Source organism: Balaenoptera acutorostrata, chromosome 2 (assembly GCF_949987535.1).
Source record: "Balaenoptera acutorostrata chromosome 2, mBalAcu1.1, whole genome shotgun sequence".
In the NCBI taxonomy this organism is placed as follows: domain Eukaryota; kingdom Metazoa; phylum Chordata; class Mammalia; order Artiodactyla; family Balaenopteridae; genus Balaenoptera; species Balaenoptera acutorostrata.
In genome coordinates, this window is record NC_080065.1 from 121,528,910 (window position 1) to 121,551,358 (window position 22,449).

A 22,449-nucleotide genomic window follows, 5' to 3' on the forward strand; every position below is an offset into this window, starting at 1 on the left:
TATTGAGCCCGTGAGCCACAACTACTGAAGCCCACGTGCCTAGAGTCCATGCTCCGCAACAAGAGAAGGCACCGTGAAGCCCACACACTGCAACAAAGAGTAGCCCCCTCTCGCCACAACTAAAGAAAGCCCGCGCACAGCAACACAACACAGCCAAAAATAAAAATTAATTAATTAAAAAATATATATATATGTTATATAAATATATTCTAATTATGCATAATTATATAGATATTGAAAAGAATCTGGAAGGATATACACCAAACTTAATAGTGGCTATTTTGGGAATATGGAATTGGGGGAAGGCTTTCAATTTCTACTTTGATGATGATGGTGATTTCTCTGTGCACCACTATAGTGTTTCAATCTTTTACAGTGAGCATATATTGATTTTATAATTTTTAAAAATAAAGGCACATCTATTTGCAGAGCTGGGTTCCATGCTGGGCACTTATTTCTCTGGCTCCCGCTGGCTCAGCTGCACAGGCCAACTTCAGGCTCTAAATAACAGCCCTTCCTCTGCCTGCCCTGCCCACCCCAGTGCCAGTTATACACAGCCTGCAGCACACTTTCTGCACACACACACAACGCACACACACACACACACACACACACACACACACAGGAACACCTGGACAGCAAAAGGATGGGCCTCAATCTTAATGAAGTCACTCGACCCCAACCCAGACAAACCTCATGTGTAGCCAGTACCGGGAGGGGTCAACCAGCAATGGCCCCACTTCCTGTTAGATTCTCCTGGAGGAGACAATCTTGTGGAATAATTGGGACCAACAGTTTGGGGGTTTTCTTAGTCCACACGTCATACACTCAACCCAAAAGATGTGTGTTGAATCTGACTCTGTACCAGGTGCTTGTGCTAGGTATGCTGGGTGACCATGGCAGGGATCCTGCCCTCGGGAAGCTTAGTACAGGCTGATCTGTGTCATCATCAGGAATATATTTACAAATGGAATTCCATTTTTTTTCGGCTGAGCCTTGCGGCATGTGGGATCTTAGTTCCCCGACCAGGGATCAAACCCGTGCCCCCTGCATTGGGACCGCAGAGTCTTAACCACTGGACTGCCAGGGAAGTCCCAGAATTCCATTTTTCAGAGAGGCTGAAGACAGAACAGAATTTCACGCTAAGCACCAGGTTTGGTGCCTGTATCCTGGTCTTGAAGAACTTCAGATTTGCCCTTTTGCCTTCCTGGGGATGGCGAAAAGAATACCAATAACCATTATTCTACAGCAGAGGTTCTCCACAGCAGTCCTTTCACTCTGTAAAATTACAGAGGGCCGCAAGGAATTTTTGTTTATGTAGATTATAACATTTACAGAAATTAAAACAGAATTTTTACAATGTTGTGTTAGTTTCAGGTGTACAGCAAAGTGAATCAGTTATATGAATACATATATCCACTCTTTTAGATTCTTTTTCCATATAGCTCATTACAGAGTATTGAGTTCCCTGTGCTATACAGTAGGTCCTTATTAGTTATCAATTTTATATATAGTAGTGTGTATATGTCAATCCCTATCTCCCAATTTATTCCTCCCCCCCCTTCCTCCTGGTAACCATAAGTTTGTTTTCTACATCTGTAACTCTATTTCTCTTTTGTAAATAAGTTCATTTGTACTAATTTTTTAGATTCCACATATAAGTGATATCATATGATATTTGTCTTTCTCTGTCTGACTTATCAGTACTTCACTCAGTATTACAATCTCTAGGTCCATCCATGTTACTGCAGATGGCATTATTTCATTCTTTTTTGTGGCTGAGTAATATTCCAGTGTATGTATGCACCACATCTTCTTTATCCACTCCTCTGTCAATGGACATTTAGATTGCTTCCATGTCTTGGCTATCGTAAACAGCACTGCAGTTGGGGTGCATGTATCCTTTTGAACCATGTTTTTTTCCCAGATATATGCCCAGTAGTGGGATTGCTGGGTCATATGGTAGTTCTATTTTTAGTTTTTTAAGGAACCTCCATGCTGTTCTCCATAGTGGTTGTACCAATTTACATTCCCACCAACAATACAGGAGGGTCCCCTTTTCTCCACACCCTCTCCAGCATTTATTGTTTGTAGACTTTTGAAGATGGCCATTATGACTGGTGTGAGGTGATACCTCATTGTAGTTTTGATTTGCATTTCTCTGATAATTAGTGATGTTGAACATCTTTTGGCCATCTGTAAAAACTGAGAATTTTTAAAGTATTTGTTTAAAGTATAATAAGCCCATTACATTTTAGCACACATATTTTAATGAAAACAGTTGTTCTTTCCAAACAAAAATAAATAATGAGAAAAGTTGCACTGTTTTACCGTTTTGCAAAGCTCCTAATTTCTGGCTTAAACAGAGGACAGTTGGATTCCCATATTTGCTTCTGCTTTCGGTCGGTTGCGATATCCCTTGCCATGTAGTTTTCTGAAAACTCCATTGTACACTTGTGATAATATGAGAGTAAAAAGGGCAGATAATACCTTGGTGTCATATGAAAATAGTTTTGAGCACGGGTCTCCCTTTGAGAACTCCTGCTCTACAAAACAAAATCGGTCACTCAAAAGTGCTCTCGGCTGATGAACTGTAGAATCGCCACTAGGTGGCAGCAGAGGTCAACTAAATGCACCGCAGGTCGGGGCTTCTGGTACCTCGTGACATTGGTTTCAGTGGTTAGAGCATCTGGGCCCCATGACACTTCTCTTCCTGTTTTTTGGGATCTCGTCATCTCTGTTGTTGTCACTGTTCTTTTACTTCTCTGTGGTGGAACTAACTTCAGACCAGGGAGACCTTGCCTTGGGTTCCAGCTCCAGGTCTGTAATCTGCTACCTGCATGAACTTGGCAAGATTTGGCCCTCCTGGACCTCAGTTTCTTCATCTGTAAAATGACCACACTGGGTGGACCTCCCTTACCTATCTTCCAGGGATTCAGTAAGACTCTATTGCTAAAGTGGTTTTCTAAACTGTGAAGTGCTAAACATAGGGGTCAGAGGAACGTGGTGGAGGTTGGGTACTCTGTGATTTTTCCTGTTTCGGTTTCAGGCTGTCTTCCTCTCTCTGAGTCTGGGTTGTTGGCATTTTTCATGGGATGACAGAGTGGCTGCGTGGGTGGTCCCTGAGCCGTGTCTCTGCCTCTAAAACTCTGACTTCTACAGATGCTCGGCTCCTAAGTCTCTGGACCCCCAAGTAGACCTCCAATATGCGTGTTTGGGGTGGGGTGGATGCAGGTGCTAATGTGACCTTTCTGATGCCCAGGATATCTGTCGAGTCATTGATTCAAGTCCTCCAGGGTTCTGACTCCCAGTGCCTCTCTCTGACAGGCTGATATCAATGAAGTTTCCAGGAAACATTTGGTCAAGCAGAGGAGTCCAGCCCGTGAGCACCTGGGAGCCGGAAAAACCATCCAGAGAATGTCTGCTTTTTCCAGCTGCTGGTGGAGAGTGGGGAGAGGCCAGCATGCTCTAGGCCCAGTCACCCTCACCAGTCACAGGACCCACCCCTAACTGCCTTGTGCTGGCTGTCGCTCCCCACCACACCTGTAGATTATGAAGACACCACTGTGTCGAACCCAGCACTTGGCACTCCTTGTGTGCTTTACTGGTGTTTGTTGATTAACTCAGCCACATCCTCAGGTGTACAAAAAATAAAAGAAGCTTGATTTTTTTTTAATTTAGTTTTTTTCAAGCTTCCATTCTACCTGGTGGCAGAAAAAGTAATTTTGCCATTTCAGATGTAAAACTCAGAAATTCCAAGTTAAATACAGCCAGTTCAGGATTTTCTCCTTCTTCTCCCTCTCCTGGGGTGACTTTAGATTCTCAGGGTTTGGGGTATAGGGAGAGGCTTCTTGCTCTTGGGAGATGCTCCATCCTATGCTAGCATTCTTCCTGTCTAGTCCTGGGGCATGGCCTTCCCTCCTTGGTGGCTTCTGTGGAAGCATCTTCATTCCCATCTGGTCCTGGCCACATGGTCCCTGCCTGCCATATCTGCCAACCCCGAGGCCCCTCTGGCCTTACCGTGCTCCATGACACATCCATGCCCCTCTCTGTCCTATGGGAAAAGCCTTGCCTTCCACACTGGAACTACTCAAGGGCCTGCATCAGGCCCACCTTCCTGGGGCTCCCTATGCCACACCATGTAATGGGTGGCAGGAGACAATTTCTTTTCTGATTGTCATCTCCCGGGGCACACAGGACATGTGGCTCAGGAGCCCTCCCTTCTCAGGTCCTCAAGCCTCCCTGGAGTTCTGCCACCACCACTCCAAGCTCAGCTGGGGGAGAGGCACTCACCAGTGTCTGCTATCATCTTCTCTAACTTCTCTTCCATGGTCCATAGGCTATTACTTCCTCCCCCTATAGCTAGGAGCTCTACCTTTGGAAATTCAAAAGCCAAGAATTAACATCTATATTAATAAGTAAAGGACAGTCACTTCAGTCGATGCAGAAAAAGCATTCGACAAACTCCAATACTTGTTCATGATAAAAACACTCAATGAACTGAGAAGAGAAGAGAGCTTCCTCAACCTGATACAAGGCATCTACAAAAAGTCCACAGCCAACATCAAACTTATAGTGAAAGGATAGGTGCTTTCCTACTAAGATCAGGAACAAGACTCTGGCCACTTCTATCCAACATTGCACTGGATGTTGTAGCCAGGGTAATTAGGCAAGAAAATGAAATATAAGGCATCCACATTGGAGAGGAGAACTAAGCTACTTCTATTTACAGATGATATGATCTGGTATATAGAAAATCCTAAGGAATCCACTAAAACCTATTAGAACGAATAAATAAGTTCAGCAAGGTTTCAGGATATAAGATCAACCTACAAAAATCAATTGTATTTCTATATCTTAGCAATGAACATACCAGAAATGAAATTAAGAAAACAATTCTGTTTACAATTGTATTTGAATAATGAAATATTTAGGCACATTTTAATAAAAGAAGTACAGGATTTTTATACTAAAAACTACAAAACCTTACTGAAAGAAAATTTAAAAGATCTAAATAAATAGAAAGATACTCTATGTCATGGATCAGAAGACTAAATATTGTTAAGATAGCAGTACTTCCCAAATTGGCATACAGATTTAATGCAATCTCTCTCAAAATCCCAGATAGCTTTGAAAAAAAAAAAAAAAAACCAAAACGCTAATCTTAAAACTCATATGGAAATGCAAAGGACCCAGAGTAGCCAAAACAATTTTGATATGTAAGAGTCAAGTTGGAGGACTTACTCTTGCCTATGACAAGGTTACAGTGATCAAGACAGCATGGTGCTGGCATAAGGATAGACTCATAGAGCAGCAGGATAAAATTGGGAGTCCAGAAATAAACCCTTATATTCATGGTCAATTGGTTTTTGATGTGGGTGCCAAGATAATTCAATGGAGAAAGAATAGTCTTTTCAACAAATGGTGTTGGGTCAACTGAGTATCCACATGCCAGAAGAGTGAAGTTGGAACCTTATCTCACACCATATATGAAAATTAACCCAAGACGGATCATAGACCTAGATGTAAGAGGTAAAACTATGAAACTCATAGAAGAAAACATACAAATAAATCTTTGTGACCTTGGGTTAGGCAAAGATTTCTTAGAATACCAAAAGTGTAAGTGACAAAATAGAAAATAGACAAACTGGATGATAACTTAAAACTTTTGTGCTACCAATACCATGAAGAAAAGGAAAAAGACAACCCACAAAATGGGAGAAAATATTTGCAAATCTTATATCAAATAAGAGACTTTGATCCAGAAGTACAAAGAACTCTTACAATTCAACTATAAAAAGACAAATAACTCAATTTAAAAATGGGCAAAGGCAGGGCAGACAGCAGAAGCAAGAAGAACTGCAATCCTGCAGCCTGTGGAACAAAAACCACATTCACAGAAAGAGAGACAAGATGAAAAGGCAGAGGGCTATGTACCAGATGAAGGAACAAGATAAAACCCCAGAAAAACAACTAAATGAAGTGGAGATAGGCAACCTTCCAGGAAAAGAATTCAGAATAATGATAGTGAAGATGATCCAGGACCTTGAAAAAAGAATGGAGGCAAAGATCCAGAAGATGCAAGAAATGTTTAACAAAGACCTAGAAGAATTAACAAACAAACAAAGATGAACAATACAATAACTGAAATGAAAACTACACTAGAAGGAATCGATAGCAGAATAACTGAGGCAGAAGAACGGATAAGTGACCTGGAAGACAGAATGGTGGAATTCACTGCTGTGGAACAGAATAAAGAAAAAAGAATGAAAAGAAATGAAGACAGCCTAAGAGACCTCTGGGACAACATTAAATGCAACAACATTCGCATTATAGGGGTACCAGAAGGAGAACAGAGAGAGAAAGGACCTGAGAAAATATTTGAAGAGATTATAGTCGAAAACTTCCCTAACATGGGAAAGGAAATAGCCACCCAAATCCAGGAAGCGCAGAGAGTTCCATATAGGATAAACCCAAGGAGAAACACGCCGAAACACATAGTAATCAAATTGGCAAAAATTAAAGACAAAGAAAAATTATTGAAAGCAGCAAGGGAAAAACGACAAATAACATACAAGGGAAATCCCATAAGGTTAACAGCTGATTTCTCAGCACAAACTCTACAAGCCAGAAGGGAGTGGCATGATATACTTAAAGTGATGAAAGGGAAGAACCTACAACCAAGATTACTCTACCCAGCAAGGATCTCATTCAGATTCGACAGAAAAATTAAAACGTTTACAGACAAGCAAAAGCTAAGAGAATTCAGCACCACCAAACCAGCTCTACAACAAATGCTAAAGGAACTTCTCTAAGTGGGAAACACAAGAGAAGAAAAGGACCTACAAAAACAAACCCAAAACAATTAAGAAAATGGTGATAGGAACATACAAATAGATCATTACCTTAAACGTGAATGGATTAAATGCTCCAACCAAAAGACACAGGCTTGCTGAATGGATACAAAAACAAGACCCATATATATGCTGTCTACAAGAGACCCACTTCAGACCTAGGGACACATTCAGACTGAAAGTGAGGGGATGGAAAAAGATATTCCATGCAAATGGAAATCAAAAGAAAGCTGGAGTAGCAATACTCATATCAGATAAAATAGACTTTAAAATAAAGAATGTTACAAGAGACAAGGAAGGACACTACATAATGATCCAGGGATCAATCCAAGAAGAAGATATAACAATTATAAATATATATGCACCCAACATAGGAGCACCTCAATACATAAGGCAACTGCTAACAGCTATAAAAGAGGAAAGAGACAGTGACACAATAATAGTGGGGGACTTTAACACCTCACTTACACCAATGGACAGATCATCCAAAATGAAAATAAATAAGGAAACAGAAGCTTTAAATGACACAATAGACCAGATAGATTTAATTGATATTTATAGGACATTCCATCCCAAAACAGCAGATTACAGTTTCTTCTCAAGTGCACATGGAACGTTCTCCAGGATAGATCACATCTTGGGTCACAAATCAAGCCTCAGTAAATTTAAGAAAACTGAAATCATATCAAGCATCTTTTCTGACCACACGCTATGAGATTAGAAATGAATTACAGGGAAAAAAACATAAAAAACACAAACACATGGAGGCTAAACAATACATTACTAAATAACCAAGAGATCACTGAAGAAATCAAAGAGGAAATTAAAAAATACCTAGAGACAAATGACAATGAAAACACAACGACCCAAAACCTATGGGATGCAGCAAAAGCAGTTCTAAGAGGGAAGTTTATAGCTATACAAGCCTACCTCAAGAAACAAGAAAAATCTCAAATAAACCATCTAACCTTACACCTAAAGGAACTAGAGAAAGAAGAACAAACAAAACCCAAAGTTAGCAGAAGGAAAGAAATCATAAAGATCAGAGCAGAAATAAATGAAATAGAAACAAAGAAAACAATAGCAAAGATCAATAAAATTAAAAGCTGGTTCTTTGAGAAGATAAACAAAATTGATAAACCATTAGCCAGACTCATCAAGAAAAAGAGGGAGAGGAGTCAAATCAATAACATTAGAAATGAAAAAGGAGAAGTTACAACAGACACAGCAGAAATACAAAGTATCCTAAGAGACTACTACAAGCAACTCTATGCCAATAAAATGGACAACCTGGAAGAAATGGACAAATTCTTAGAAAGGTATAACCTTCCAAGACTGAACCAGGAAGAAATAGAAAATATGAACAGACCAATCACAAGTAATGAAATTGAAACTGTGATTAAAAATCTTCCAACAAACAAAAGTCCAGGACCAGATGGCTTCACAGGTGAATTCTGTCAAACATTTAGAGAAGAGCTAACACCCATCCTTCTCAAACTCTTCCAAAAAATTGCAGAGGAAGGAACACTTCCAAACTCATTCTATGAGGCCACCATCACCCTGTTACCAAAACCAGACAAAGATACTACAATAAAAGAAAATTACAGACCAATATCACGGATGAATATAGATGCAAAAATCCTCAACAAAATACTCACAAACAGAATCCAACAACACATTGAAAGGATCATACACCACGATCAAGTGGGATTTATCCCAGGGATGCAAGGATTCTTCATTATACACAAGTCAATCAATGGGATACACCATATTAACAAATTGAAGAATAAAAACCATATGATCATCTCAATTGATGCAGACAAAGCTTTCGACAAAATTCAACACCCATTTATGATAAAAGCTCTCCAGAAAGTGGGCATAGAGGGAACCTACCTCAACATAATAAAGGCCATATACGACAAACCCACAGCAAACATCATTCTCAATGGTGAAAAACTGAAAGCATTTCCTCTAAGATCAGGAACAAGACAAGGATGTCCACTCTCACCACTATTATTCAACATAGTTTTGGAAGTCCTAGGCACAGCAATCAGAGAAGAAAAAGAAATAAAAGGAATCCAAATTGGAAAAGAAGAAGTAAAACTGTCACTGTTTGCAGATGTCATGATACTATACATAGAGAATCCTAAAGATGCGACCAGAAAACTACTAGAGCTAATCCATGAATTTGGCAAAGTTGCAGGATAGAAAATTAATGCACAGAAATCTCTTGCATTCCTATACACTAATGATGAAAAATCTGAAAGAGAAATTAAGGAAACACTCCCATTTACCATTGCAAAAAAAAAGAATAAAATACCTAGGAATAAACCTACCTAGGGAGACAAAAGACCTGTATGCAGAAAGCTATAAGACACTGATAAAAGGAATTAAAGATGATACCAACAGATGGAGAGATATACCATGTTCCTGGATTGGAAGAATCAATATTGTGAAAATGCCTATACTACCCAAAGCAATCTACAGATTCAATGCAATCCCTATTAAATTACCAATGGCATTTTTTACGGAACTAGAACAAAAAATCTTAAAATTTGTATGGAGGGGCTTCCCTGGTGGCACAGTGGTTGAGAATCTGCCTGCTAATGCAGGGGACACGGGTTCGAGCCCTGGTCTGGGAAGATCCCACATGCCGCAGAGCAACTACACCCATGAGCCACAATCACTGAGCCTGCGTGTCTGGAGCCTGTGCTCCGCAACAAGAGAGGCCATGATAGAGGCCCACACACTGCGATGAAGAGTGGCCCCCGCTTGCCGCAACTGGAGAAAGCTCTCGCACAGAAACGAAGACCCAACACAGCCAAAAATAAATTAATTAATTAATTTAAAAAAATTTGTATGGAGACAAAAAAGACCCCGAATAGCCAAAGCAGTCTTGAGGGGAAAAAAGGGAGCTGGAGGAATCAGACTCCCTGACTTCAGACTATACTATAAAGCTACAGTAATCAAGACAATATGGTACTGGCACAAAAACAGAAACATAGATCAATGGAACGAGATAGAAAGCCCAGAGATAAACCCACGCACCTACGGTCAACTAATCTATGACAAAGGAGGCAGGGATGTACAATGGAGAAAAGACAGTCTCTCCAATAAGTGGTGCTGGGAAAACTGGACAGCTACATGTAAAAGAATGAAATTAGAACACTCCCTAACACCATACACAAAAATAAACTCAAAATGTATTAGAGACCTAAATGTAAGACCAGACACTATAAAACTCTTAGAGGAAAATGTAGGAAGAACACTCTTTGACATAAATCACAGCAAGATCTTTCTTGATCCACCTCCTAGAGTAATGGAAATAAAATCAAAAATAAACAAGTGGGACCTAATGGAACTTCAAAGCTTTGCACAGCAAAGGAAACCATAAAGAAGACGAAAAGACAACCCTCAGAATGGGAGAAAACATTTGCAAACGAATCAAGGGACAAAGGATTAATCTCCAAAATATATAAACAGCTCATGCAGCTCAATATTAAAAAAAACAAACAACCCAATCCAAAAATGGGCAGAAGACCTAAATAGACATTTCTCCAAAGAAGACATACAGATGGCCAAGAAACACATGAAAAGCTGCTCAACATCACTAATTATTAGAGAAATGCAAATCAAAACTACAATGAGGTATCACCTCACACCAGTTAGAATGAGCATCATCAGAAAATCTACAAACAACAAATGCTGGAGAGGGTGTGGAGAAAAGGGAACCTTTTTGCACTGTTGGTGGGAATGTAAATTGATACAGCCACTATGGAGAACAGTATGGAGGTTCCTTACAAAACTAAAAATAGAATTACCATATGATCCATCAATCCCACTACTGGGCATATACCCAGAGAAAACCATAATTCAAAAAGACACATGCACCACAATGTTCATTGCAGCTCTATTTACAATAGCCAGGTCATGGAAGCAATCTAAATGCCCATCGACAGATGAATGGATAAAGAAGATGTGGTACATATATACAATGGAATATTACTCAGCCATAAAAAGGAACGAAATTGGGTCATTTGTTGAGGCGTGGATGGATCTAGAGACTGTCATACAGAGTGAAGTAAGTCAGAAAGAGAAAAACAAATATTGTATATTAACGCATGTATGTGGAACCTAGAAAAATGGTACAGATGAACCAGTTTGCAGGGCAGAAAATGAGACACAGATGTAGAGAACAAACGTACGGACACCAAATGGGGAAAGCGGTGGGGTGGTGGCGGTGGTGGTGTGATGAATTGGCAGATTGGGATTGACATGTATACACTGATGCGTATAAAATTGATGCTAATAAGAACCTGCTGTGTAAAAAAATAAATAAAATAAAATTTTTTTAAAAATGGGCAAAGGATTTGAATAGATATTTTTATACAAGTGGCCAATGAGCACATGAAAAGATGCATCACTAGTTATAAGGGAAAAGCAAATCAAAGCTACCACGAGATACCACATTATACCCACTAGGACGGCTATAATCAAAAGGACAGATAATAACAAATGATGACAAAGAAGTGGAGAAATTGGAACCCTCATACATTGCTGGGTAGAAATGTAAAATGGTGCAGCCACTTTGGAAAACAGTTTGGCAGTTCCTCAAAATTTAAACAGCATTACCTTATGACCTAGCAATTCCACTCATAGGTATATACCCGAGAGAAATGAAAACATGTTCACACAAAAAACCTTTATATGAATGTTCATAGCAGCATTATTCATAATAGCCAAAGAGTGGAATCAACACAAATGTCTATCAACTGATGAATGGATAAATAAAATGCAGTATATCCATGCAAAGGAATATTATTTGGCTATAAGAAGAAATGAAGTAGAACTTCCCTGGTGGTCAGTGGTTAAGACTCTGTACTTCCACTGCATGGGATGTGGGTTCGATCCCTGGTGGGGGAACTAAGATCCCACATGCTGCACGGCGTGGCCAAAATAATAATAATAATAATAATAAAATAAAAATTAAAAAATAAAAAGAAATGAAGTACTGATACATGCTACAACATAATGAACCTTGAAAGCATCATGGTAAGTCAAAGATGCCAGTCCCAGAAGAACACGTCATATTCCAGTTATAGGAAAAATCCAGAAGAGACAAATTTATACAGTAGAGACAGAAAGTAGATTGTTAGTTAATTAGGCTGGGGGAAGGGAGGATAGGGAATGTCTGCTAATGTGTACAGGGTTTCTTTTGCGGGTGATGAAAATGTTCTGAAATCAGATTGTGGTGATGGTTGCACAGCCCTGTGAATATACTCAAATCCACTGAGTTGTACACTTTCAATGGGTGAATGGTCTTTGCATTTCTGCTGAGCGCTCCCTTTGCAGAGGAAGAAAGGTGTTGGTCTGGGATGAATGAGGAGGGGAGCAGGGTAGGAAAGGAATTGCAGGGCTGAGACTGCACAGTTATCTTCCTGCCTCAAATGGGATGGATGGGCAGAGAGGGAGAGACAGACAGATGGATGTGGACTGGTCAGCTTTCAGGCCAGAAGCATCTGGGCTTGGCTTTGGCCAGTGACATTGTGCTCTGATCTGGAATCTCCTGGGCACAACTCTGCTGGGGGCCTGGCTACCTGGACAAGGCGGCCAGGTTGTTGAGACTGATTGTGTTGAGAGCCGACACCCTCCTGTGGGTCAGATTTAAGCATGTAGCTCTTGAGTCAGTTACCTGAGCTGGAATCTTGGCTTTTCCACTTGTGAGCAGTGTGCCCCTGGCAAATAATGTAACCACCTAAACTTTCTGGGCCTCATTTTCCTCATCTGTGCACTAGGCATAATTGCAGACAATAATTCTACACCAACCTCATGGGCTTGTTGTAAAGATCCAACTAGATATTGAACAAAACATCATTAACTGAGTGCCTGGTACACAGCAAACAATAAATGTTAGTCCTTCTTTTTCTCCTTTCTCCAAGGTGACTTCTAGCTAAATCTCAGCTCCTCTGGCACAGGAAGGAGAGCAATGACGGGGCACCTCATCACAGGCAGGCCCTGAGAATCCTGCTTTGAACTGGCTGCAGGGGTGCATCCGGTGGGTAACACCACCTTTGCAGAAAAGCCAAGGGAAACCGCCAAGCTCTGCTGGTGACTAAGCTGTGACAGTGGGTTGCAGCTTATCTCTCTGCCCATCTTCTCCGGCAGCTGATTGCATCCCCAGGTTGTGTTCTGAAACCATCACCAACCACCAGCGTCTGTCCTTGTTGTGATGCCCGTGTGGGGTGAGCATTGCTGAGGGGGCGGCTTCCAAGGCTGCAGGCTGTAAACCATGTTGTATAATGCAGCACAGCTCTGCGTCTGGGGCCAGTCATTCAGAAAACCCAGATGGAGGAGACGAGAGAGAGGAGAGGAGAGGAGAAGGCCCTGCTGCCATGACCCGGATGCCACGGCGGGCTGTCCAGGGAGTCACAGAGGTCTACGGCCCTCCTGGAGGTGCCCAGTGCAAAGAGAGGGCCCCCCTTTCTGTAAGTGGGGCCAGAGCTAAAGAAATGCCCACAAATCCTTTATCGTAATGTTGAAATCCAAGCAGCTCTGAAAGCCCAAGATTTGTTGAGACTCATTTGGTTGCCAAAGCTGACTACCTCACGCGATTGCTCCTCTGTTTTTTGCAGACTATTAATGTGTTTAATTACAGGATCCTGCCCCAGGCCCTGCTATGGATGTTGTGTAATGTGTGAGGTGTGAATTGTGTATTCTCTTTCTAAGCAGCTAAACAGTTTGAATTCTGAAAGCTCTCTGGCCCCCAGGTTTTTGGAAAATGTAATGTGGACCCATATTATTATGAATCTTTTTTACCGTCAGGCTGTAGTCAGAGGGAACACAACACAGACACGATATACACAGAGTAAGAAAAGAGCAGAACGGAGAGAGCAAAGAGTTTGGAATCAGAGATAGCTGGGGCTGGATCCCTACTCTAACTCTTATCACCCGTGGGACCTTGGGAAGGTCACTTAACGTTTCTGAGCCTTAATTTCCTCGTCTGTAAAACAGAAATAATAATACCTACCTCCTACGGTTTATTAGGAGATGAAATGAGATAATGCATGCTTAGTACATATAGAGTAAGGGCTTAATAATCACATGATTAGTATTAATAAATAACAGTAAATGTGTTATTTGATAGACCATTTTCTCAGCGCTTTGTCCATGGGAATCCACAGGCCAGCTGGGGAGCCGGCACAGCAGCCACGGCCGGACCCTGCATTCGACCCACCCTGCAGGGCAGGCCTCCGGTGCTGGGAGCTGGGTGCCAAGAGGGAGAGCACTGAGGACACTTAGGGGTCAGACTCTGAGTCTCGGGGAGGAAATAATATAGGAGATGCTGGGAGATACTCATAAAAACAGTAATAGCTGGAGCACGAATTCTCATGCTATGAGAGGTCCAGAGGAAACCTCCTCGACAGAACCTATACCCCACTCCCACCCCCCTGCCACGTGACGTTTTCCCTTTTCTCGGGAAGCCGATGGGTCAACAGACTATGACTGTTGTCTGTCTGTATGGAGGTCTGTGTCCCCTGCAACATGCCTGATGGCCTTCAGCACTGAGGGAAGACAAAGTTTAAACCAGTGAGCAGAAAGCCTCTGGACTTAGAGATCCAGCTTGTTGCCCTTTGATAGACATGTCACCATCAGTTAATCACTGAGAAACTTGGCTCTTTCTGTCAAAACTAAGACTAAAATAATTATGATTGGATGTACCCATGGACCCACCATTTCTGCACCAAATAATAAAACACTCCCCTGACCTGGGCCCCCTTTGCTAAAACTCCTCCACTTCCCCTATGCGGGAGGGGCATGGCTGCAGGTGGAGGGCGAATTTCATGCCACCCCCGTCACTAATGGAGCTGCACAGCTACAGGGACCACACTGCCCATATCATCAGAGAACCTCACCTCTGGCCAAGGCCTGTTTGCTGTGCAGGTCACATGGATATTTCTTGACATTGTAACCGACAGAAATGCCTTTGAGCAAATCCCTTTGAGGAATCCTGGCTCTGGGTGCTCTGAACTTTATGTATTATTGACATCAAAAGTACCAAAGGAGGGCTTCCCTGGTGGCGCAGTGGTTGAGAATCTGCCTGCCAATGCAGGGGACACGGGTTTGAGCCCTGGTCTGGGAAGATCCCACATGCCGCGGAGCAACTGAGCCCGTGAGCCACAACTGCTGAGCCTGCGCATCTGGAGCCTGTGCTCCGCAACAAGAGAGGCCGCGATAGTGAGAGGTCCGCGCACCGCGATGAAGAGTGGCCCCCGCTCGCCACAACTAGAGAAAGCCCTCGCACAGAAACGAAGACCCAACACAGCCAAAAATAAATAAATAAATAAATTTAAAAAGAAAAAAGATGACTACTATCTTTAAAAAAAAAAAAAAAAGTACCAAAGGATGGTCTAGCCCCATAGGGAGAAGCAATTTTAATTTTACCAGTACCTAGAAAAATACTGCCCTTAGTAGATTCCTCTAAACCAGCGGCCTCCAGCCTTTTTGGCACCAGGGACAAGTTTCGTGGTAGACGATTTCCCCACGGATGGGAGTGTGTGTGGGGGGCTGGGGGATGGTTCAGGCAGTAATGGGAGCGATGGGGAGCGGCAGATGAAGCTTCGCTCGCCTGCCGCTCACTTCCTGCTGTGCGGCCCTGTTCCTAACAGCCCCAGACACGGTTCACGAGGCTTCAAGTCTGTGTTGAGGATAACGAGTCTTACTGTTATTACAGGAGTATTTGACCCATCAGCCCATTGAGAGACTTGTAGCTTTCTTTGTTCTGAGCATCAAGGAACAAATAAGCACCTAGAGACCAGACTGAGTTTTTTACCAAGATCTGTTTATTCCAAAATAAAGACATAAAATTTTAAACAAACTATTAAAACTGATTTTGACTTAGCATGGCTTATTTGATTTTTTAGTTGCAACCACTTAAAGAGGAGGCTTTCTAAATTCAATAAATAGAATAAATAACATTTCAGCTTCACACTCTGCCTCTCATCCTTTCTTTCTGGAAACTTTCCAGGAGAGTCTTCAGAAATGTCATCATATTGCCTGCTGTGGTTTGGTTGCATGGCTTTTCACAGGAGAAAGACTGTTGGGATAAAAGTTGACAAAGGCAGAGTGACTAAAACAGTATGGAACCCAGCAGCCCCAGGAACCACCCTGCCCAGAGCCTGGTGAGTGGACGGGGGGGATGGTCAGTGGGGATGGGGGTGTGCTGGCAGTGGGGGGCTTGAGGCATGGAGCAAATGGATGGGGAGTCGCTAACATTTTGTGTAGGTGGCATAGGTGGTTGACTTTGAAGTAGGATTTCAGGGGTCTGCTTGCCACACACACACACACACACACACACACATATCAAGTGGCCCTAAATCTCTAAATCTCCTCATTAGAGGAAACTTCCTTGGGATGCTTTGAGGCTTAAAATTTTGTTATTGTTCTTTCTGGCTGTCCTTCCAAGGTCATTTTATAGCACAATGACTAAGAGTGGGATTTAGGGGTCCCAGAGACCAGAGTTCAAATCTCAGCGCTGCCACTTATTAAATATGCAGCCTTGGGCAAATCAGTTAACCTCACTGAGCCTCAGTTTCCTCCTCTACAATGTGAGGGTGGTAAATCTGACAATTGTCATTAAGGTAGGTATTCAATGAAACAGTATATATTAAGCATTTGGAACTGCATGCTGTTGATGGCAGAAACCCCCGCAGTTCAGTAGCTGAGTGAGGAGGGGCCCTCACGTGGTGACGGTAATGAAAAAAGTTCACTCCCTCCCCTTTCCTCCAGCGACCAGGGTGTATGCTCAAGAAGAGGACGCGCTGATGGACATTTAGGGCAGATGACAAGCTTCCACCTGGATGTGGATGTGTCTTCCTTTAAACACCTCCTTGGCCAATGGAAAGAAAACTTTAACTTACAGGCCAGAATATCCACTCGGCAAACTGAATCTCTAAGATAATTTAGAACTGTATGGGTTACAGCCCTGATTCTCTAGATTTTAGCTTCTAATTACAATCAGGCTAGATTCTTTCATTATTCAAGAGGTGGAGAGAAGTAAAAGCCAACATAAGGGTGAGTGTTTTTTAAAGTGAGAGGGAACAATGCACCATCCGGGCAGATCTCACTTTAATTCTCTTGCTCTGATTAAATTTCTTATATGTCCCTAATCAACCTTGAACTACCAGTTCCAACCTTATCACCCTTTCTCATTCAGATGGAGTTGGCATTGACATTCACACAAAAATAACTAACCAGAGCACATCACAGATAAAAACACACTCACTCCACACTTGTTGTTCTGGAAGGCTTCAACTGTTTTCTTCACCCGATTGAAAATCAGCGGGAAACTTGTTTTCACTGTGGTGTTGGTCATCTGCGACAGACCCTCTTGTAAGCATGCTGTGGTGCAGTTGTCCTGGTAAATAACAAGGATTTAGGAAAAGAAACATTCAGAGGACAGCTTTGAGTAGGAATCACAAAGAGAATGCTTTTAGAGGCTATTTTAATTTAACCAATGTAATCTAAACTTGCATTGTGTTTTAGACAGGTCCCTTGCCAGGCTAGGAAATGATCTTCAATATTTCAAGGTAAGGCCCTTTTCCCACAGTGACACTCCCTGAAGATTTCCAGTATGTTGCACCCCAGGGAACATGAGGCCTGTGGACCCCAGGAAACAGCCAGTGCTGAGTCTACTTTTCAAAGGATGCTCCCTTGTTCCAAGTCTTGTCATAGTGAGTTTGAAAGTACAGAGAAAGGAAAAGCCTTTTCACACCAGCCTGATGGGATATGCCTGTTGAATACTGCCATTGTTTCAGCAGTAGCTAAAACCATGGATTAAAAACTAACGGAATGGGCTGGGCCATAAATGTGTGGTTCCTCCTCAGAAGTCATAATATGCTCTTGTCATCTAATAGATGGACCATGGTAGGGTGTGACACCTGACCTCAGCTGTGGTGAAAAGCTCAGGTTCTCCCAGGCCTGGCTTGTGAGAGAGTCAAGCACAACAGCACCTTGGGTAGGTGCTGCTTCCTCACCTTAACCAGGAAATTCCTGCCACGCTTCCTCTCTGCCAAAGTGGGGAATGACTCCCTGGAAACCCTTTTCACTTTCCCTCCACCCACAATCTCAGACACCCTATCCTCCTGGAAGGCAGGCTTCAAACCTTGCAATAGCCACTCTAAATCAGCTAAACAGAAGGATAGGGAGGGAGGGAGGGAGAAGGCAAAGTATGCAGAGAGTTTAGGCCAGAGGAAGGACAAAAGGACGTCATTTTATTTACATTGTTTTGCAACCCTAGAGATACCAGCAAATGGATTAGAAAACAGTGTGATATGAACTATATCATTTGTTATATTCTCAGTCCCAGTTTGATTTAATTGGGCACATGGCCACTAATCTAAAAACACATTCAAGATTCTTTTTTAAATATCGAAAAGTGTTCAGACTTCTCAAGGAGACTAAATGCAAAGAAATGTATATATCAATAGCATAGAATTTCAAGATTTTGAGAGGTTTTTAAAATTGTTACTAATCTGTAACAATTATAACTAAGTAACAGTTTCTTATTTCAGATATCAAATAGAACAATTAATTTTGACTTAAAGGCTTTAAAAAAACATGATCAAGATTATTTTCTTTTACTATACTTACAGAAGGAATGGGCAGACACAAACAATCAGTCACCTGCGAAAGAGAAATTTCACAGTGAAGATTCCAGATGTGAAAACTAAAATTAGTTTGGAAAGATCTTAGAAGAGCATTTACTCACATTGGTGCTGCAGTTGCAGTTTGAAGGTGGATGTTTCTAAAAAAGTTAAGTGGAGAAACAAGAACCCATGGTGAGTGGTGCATTTTTCATCCTCTTATATTTCACTTAAATTTTCAATAATTGCCTTTCCCACTGGCGCCCCCCTCTGCAGATTACCTGCAGGTTGTTGATGAGGTACTCGACATCCTTGATCCCTGTCAAGGTCAAACACCTCTGGCTGGCCGCTGAGCAGAGGAGCAGGGCAGAGGCAAGGACCACAGCCAGGAGCATCTTGACAAGGGGCTGGAGCTTGGCCTTCAAATGCCTTCAAATCAAGTTGTATTTAAAGCTGCCCTGCAAACATGGGAAAACCCTGACATCAAACTGATACCAATGCCCACTTTTTCTCTGTAAATTTGGGCCACTTGACATTGAAACAATATTTGCGTGTATATGTATCTCAAACTGAGTCACTTGGCAAAGACTATGTTACATTGTCCCACGAAATACCATTCCTCAGAAAAGACACTTTTCAAAAAGTTGGGTATCAAGATGCTGCAGGAAAGGTTAAAGATCTTAAAACAATAATTTTTTTTAAGGCAGAGATTCTGGTTGTGAGAGTGAAAATACTTTCCATGAAAGCCCGGGTCTGTGTTTTCCCCTTTTTACTTTATTGGAAATGCTGATATAATAGCCAGTCACTGGTATTCTGACGAAGGAGGGCAGGGAGGATGAGAAATAGTGCAGGAGAGCGGTTCTGTCATCAGGGATTTTGCAAGCTCTGTCTCGTCATTGCTACCTCAATCTTACTATACTCTACTCCCAAATCTTAAACTTGTCTTCCATGCTTGGGGCCAGATTCCCTACCTCACACAAATGCTTCCTGGAACAAGTGACTGAAGGAGGAAGTCTTCAACTTAAGCACAAGAATGCAGCAACAGTGCCCGTTAAAACTGGCCTGGAGGATTCCTTAGTGTCTTTAGGGAACTTACATAGCACTGTGCAACATCCAGTAAAAACTCCATGCTCAAAATAAGATAATAGTTAACATTTATTGAGTACTTATTACATACCAGTCACAATTCTAAGCACTTTATGGGAATTAAACCATGTAATGTGTACAGTCATCAAATGAGGTCTGTACTAATTTGTCATCCCCATTTTTTTACCTTTTAAAACGCTGTCTGCACCTTAGCTTCTTGGTTCTTTGGAGAAGCTGTTCTAATCCCTATGAGCCAAGAAGCAGTCTTACTGTAGCCCTATGAAGGAAGTTGTATAATTATCCTCATTATTTTATTTTATAGCTGTGGAAACTGAGGCACAGAGAGGCAAACAATTTGCCCAAAGCCACACAGCCAGAAAGCAACAAAATTTGTATTCAAACCCAGAAGTCTGACTCCCAGGTTCAGTCCTTAATATTCTGGCTTTCCTGCTTCTCTGTGTGTTTTTTGTCTGCCTCTTCCATCAGGATATATACCTCTTGTGGGTCTACTTCACCCCTGTATCCTTAGCACTTGGGAAGGTGCCTGGGGAACAGTGGGCCATCACTAAATCCTTGTTGGGTCAAATCATGAATGTGAAAAGTTTTTGAAATAGTAAGAAATGTGCACATAAGCTGAGATTTTATAAGATTTCAGACCTAGTTTCTAGGGTACATATTTGGAGGTGTGTGCACTTAAGAAAATATTTCTTCTACATAATAGAGACTGAAAAGGCACTTTGCTTGGCACTTTGTGCCGTAGTGGCCAACGGGGACAAACCCGTAAGATTTCTCACCACTACTCTTACGACTGTAAGAGCGTGTGACATTACTGCTTTTCTCGTTGCACGTTGTTCCTTACGAGCGACGATGGTTCATTGGTGTTTGGCGGCTCTATGTGGCCACACTATCTTGGTGGCAAACAAGGTAAAAAGAAAGTGGCTTTCTGCTGAATTCCCCAAATGCTCCCGCATCTCTAACTTCCAGGCCTGTCCTCTGCAGGCACTAAGAAGAAGGTTCAAAGGCTTCCCAGCCTATGGCAAACACTTTTATTACCGAGTCCAGTATCTATGCCCTTTCCTTGATGGTAGAACCCTGATTAGTTCATGGTGGCAATGTGCCCAGCCAAACATTCACTTTTTCAGCCTCCCTTGCTGCTATAGGCGACCATGTGACATGTTCTGATCAATGCAATGGCTGTATAATTCTTTTGCTTTCTTGGTAGTAGGAGATAAAAGTAGCTGAAACGTGCCCTTACCCCTTATTCCAGTTTGGGCATGGATGTGATGGCAGGAGCTTCAGCAGCAATCTTATAACCATGAAGGAATGGAAAAGAGAATTGCAGCAATAGCAGCACTAACACTTTACATAAATAGAAAATAATCATAAAAAACCATAAAAATAAAACCATGAAAGCAACACCAGAGAGTAACAATAAGAATAGAAGAGTGATACTAAATTCTAGCTAGATATCACTGCCTACTGAAGACCCTGAGCCTTGTAACTCAGTAAAAATGGAAAGCTGTTATAGAAATGGAAACTACCATGTGCTGGAGAGATGTTAAAAGATATGTGAGGGTCAGATTGAACCTTTTTCCCTGACATCATTGGGAGATTTAAAAGAGACTTGAAAGGGCAGTCATCCTACTGTGTGAATCAACATTATTTAATGCTGTGTGTATGAACCATGGAAATCATTCCACACAGCATCAGGTGTGCCCCTCACACTGAGGAAGACCCCTCTTACTGCACAGATGGGGGCTGTACCCAGAAAGACGAATGGATGTGTCCAAAGCCATATCTCTAGTTAACGATGGGGGATAGTATAGTGTTGTGATTAAGACCAGGAAGCCCGAGAACAGACTGCCTGGGTTCAGATCTTGCTTCTATCGTTTGTTAGACACATGGCCTTGGGTGGATGTCTTGACCTCTCCAAGCTTCCATCTCCTGACCATAAAACACCAATGAGTGTGGAAAATGGGGATAGGGTTGTTATATAAGGCCTATCTCAGAGAATTCTTGTAAAGATTAAAAGAAATGTTTATGCAGCGTGTAATGCAGATTAAGTAGCATCAGTTTGAAATTTGACAGGGCAATGTAGTCTAGCTTAGGACTCAACAAACTGTAACCTACTTGGCCAGATTCAGTGTAAGTCCTGAAAGCTAAGAATGGTTTTTAATCCTTTCGAAGTGTTATTAAAAAATAATTAACAGATAAAAACAAAGAAGAATGTGTTACAGAGACCATATATAGCCTGTGATGTCTAAAATATTGACTATCTGACCCTTTACCAAAAAGGGTAGTTCACATACCACATTCCTCATTTTCAGAAGATACCATCTGTTATCTGCCACTTCTGGGAAGGGCACAGCTAGGAGCTGGTGGCTCACGTGTCTCTTCTCCCATTGTCCTTCTGTTATTCAGGTCAGCCCTCCATACAGAGGGGAAGGGAGTGGGGGCCCTGGAATCTTCGGCTGCCTGATTCTCTGAAGTGCTGGAGGCCCATCATTTGCTGCAGCTGTCTGTGGAATGAGCTTGATGGTCCCACGAGCAAAAAATCTTCTCTTCGTGTAGCCATGACCCACCATCAGTGGTATCTAAAGTAGGCCCTGGTTTACTGGGAACAGTTTTGCATATTGAAGTCAGAAAAAAAGTGGGTGAACTAACATCCTTTTCTTCCTGGGCCAAATCCTGGCCTGACCAGCTAGCCTTGGGTCACCCACCCTCCTACCTAACCCCTAAGAGCTGGTGCTGGGGAAAGGTGATCAGTGGACATTGGTGCTCCTTGGGCAGGTTATCTAGCCTTTCCAAGCATCATTGTACCATCAACACTCACCCACACAGGAATCTGTGGCAGATCACCTAGGCCT

The 22,449-nt window shown here is 42.1% G+C and overlaps 1 protein-coding gene across 1 annotated transcript; it reads right to left on the reverse strand.

Annotated features, from left to right (window-relative positions):
* Window positions 1-15,837: 15,837 nt before the first annotated feature.
* IL9 (interleukin 9) lies at window positions 15,838-21,912 on the reverse strand. The gene is made up of 6 exons (XM_007172184.2): window positions 21,892-21,912; window positions 18,778-18,954; window positions 18,622-18,657; window positions 18,504-18,536; window positions 17,137-17,268; window positions 15,838-15,948 (listed from the first exon to the last, which is right to left on the reverse strand). Exons 2-6 carry the CDS (start codon window positions 18,889-18,891, stop codon window positions 15,838-15,840), a joined length of 426 nt encoding a protein of 141 aa, XP_007172246.1. The 5' UTR covers window positions 18,892-18,954; window positions 21,892-21,912.
* Between the last annotated feature and the right edge of the window lie 537 nt (window positions 21,913-22,449).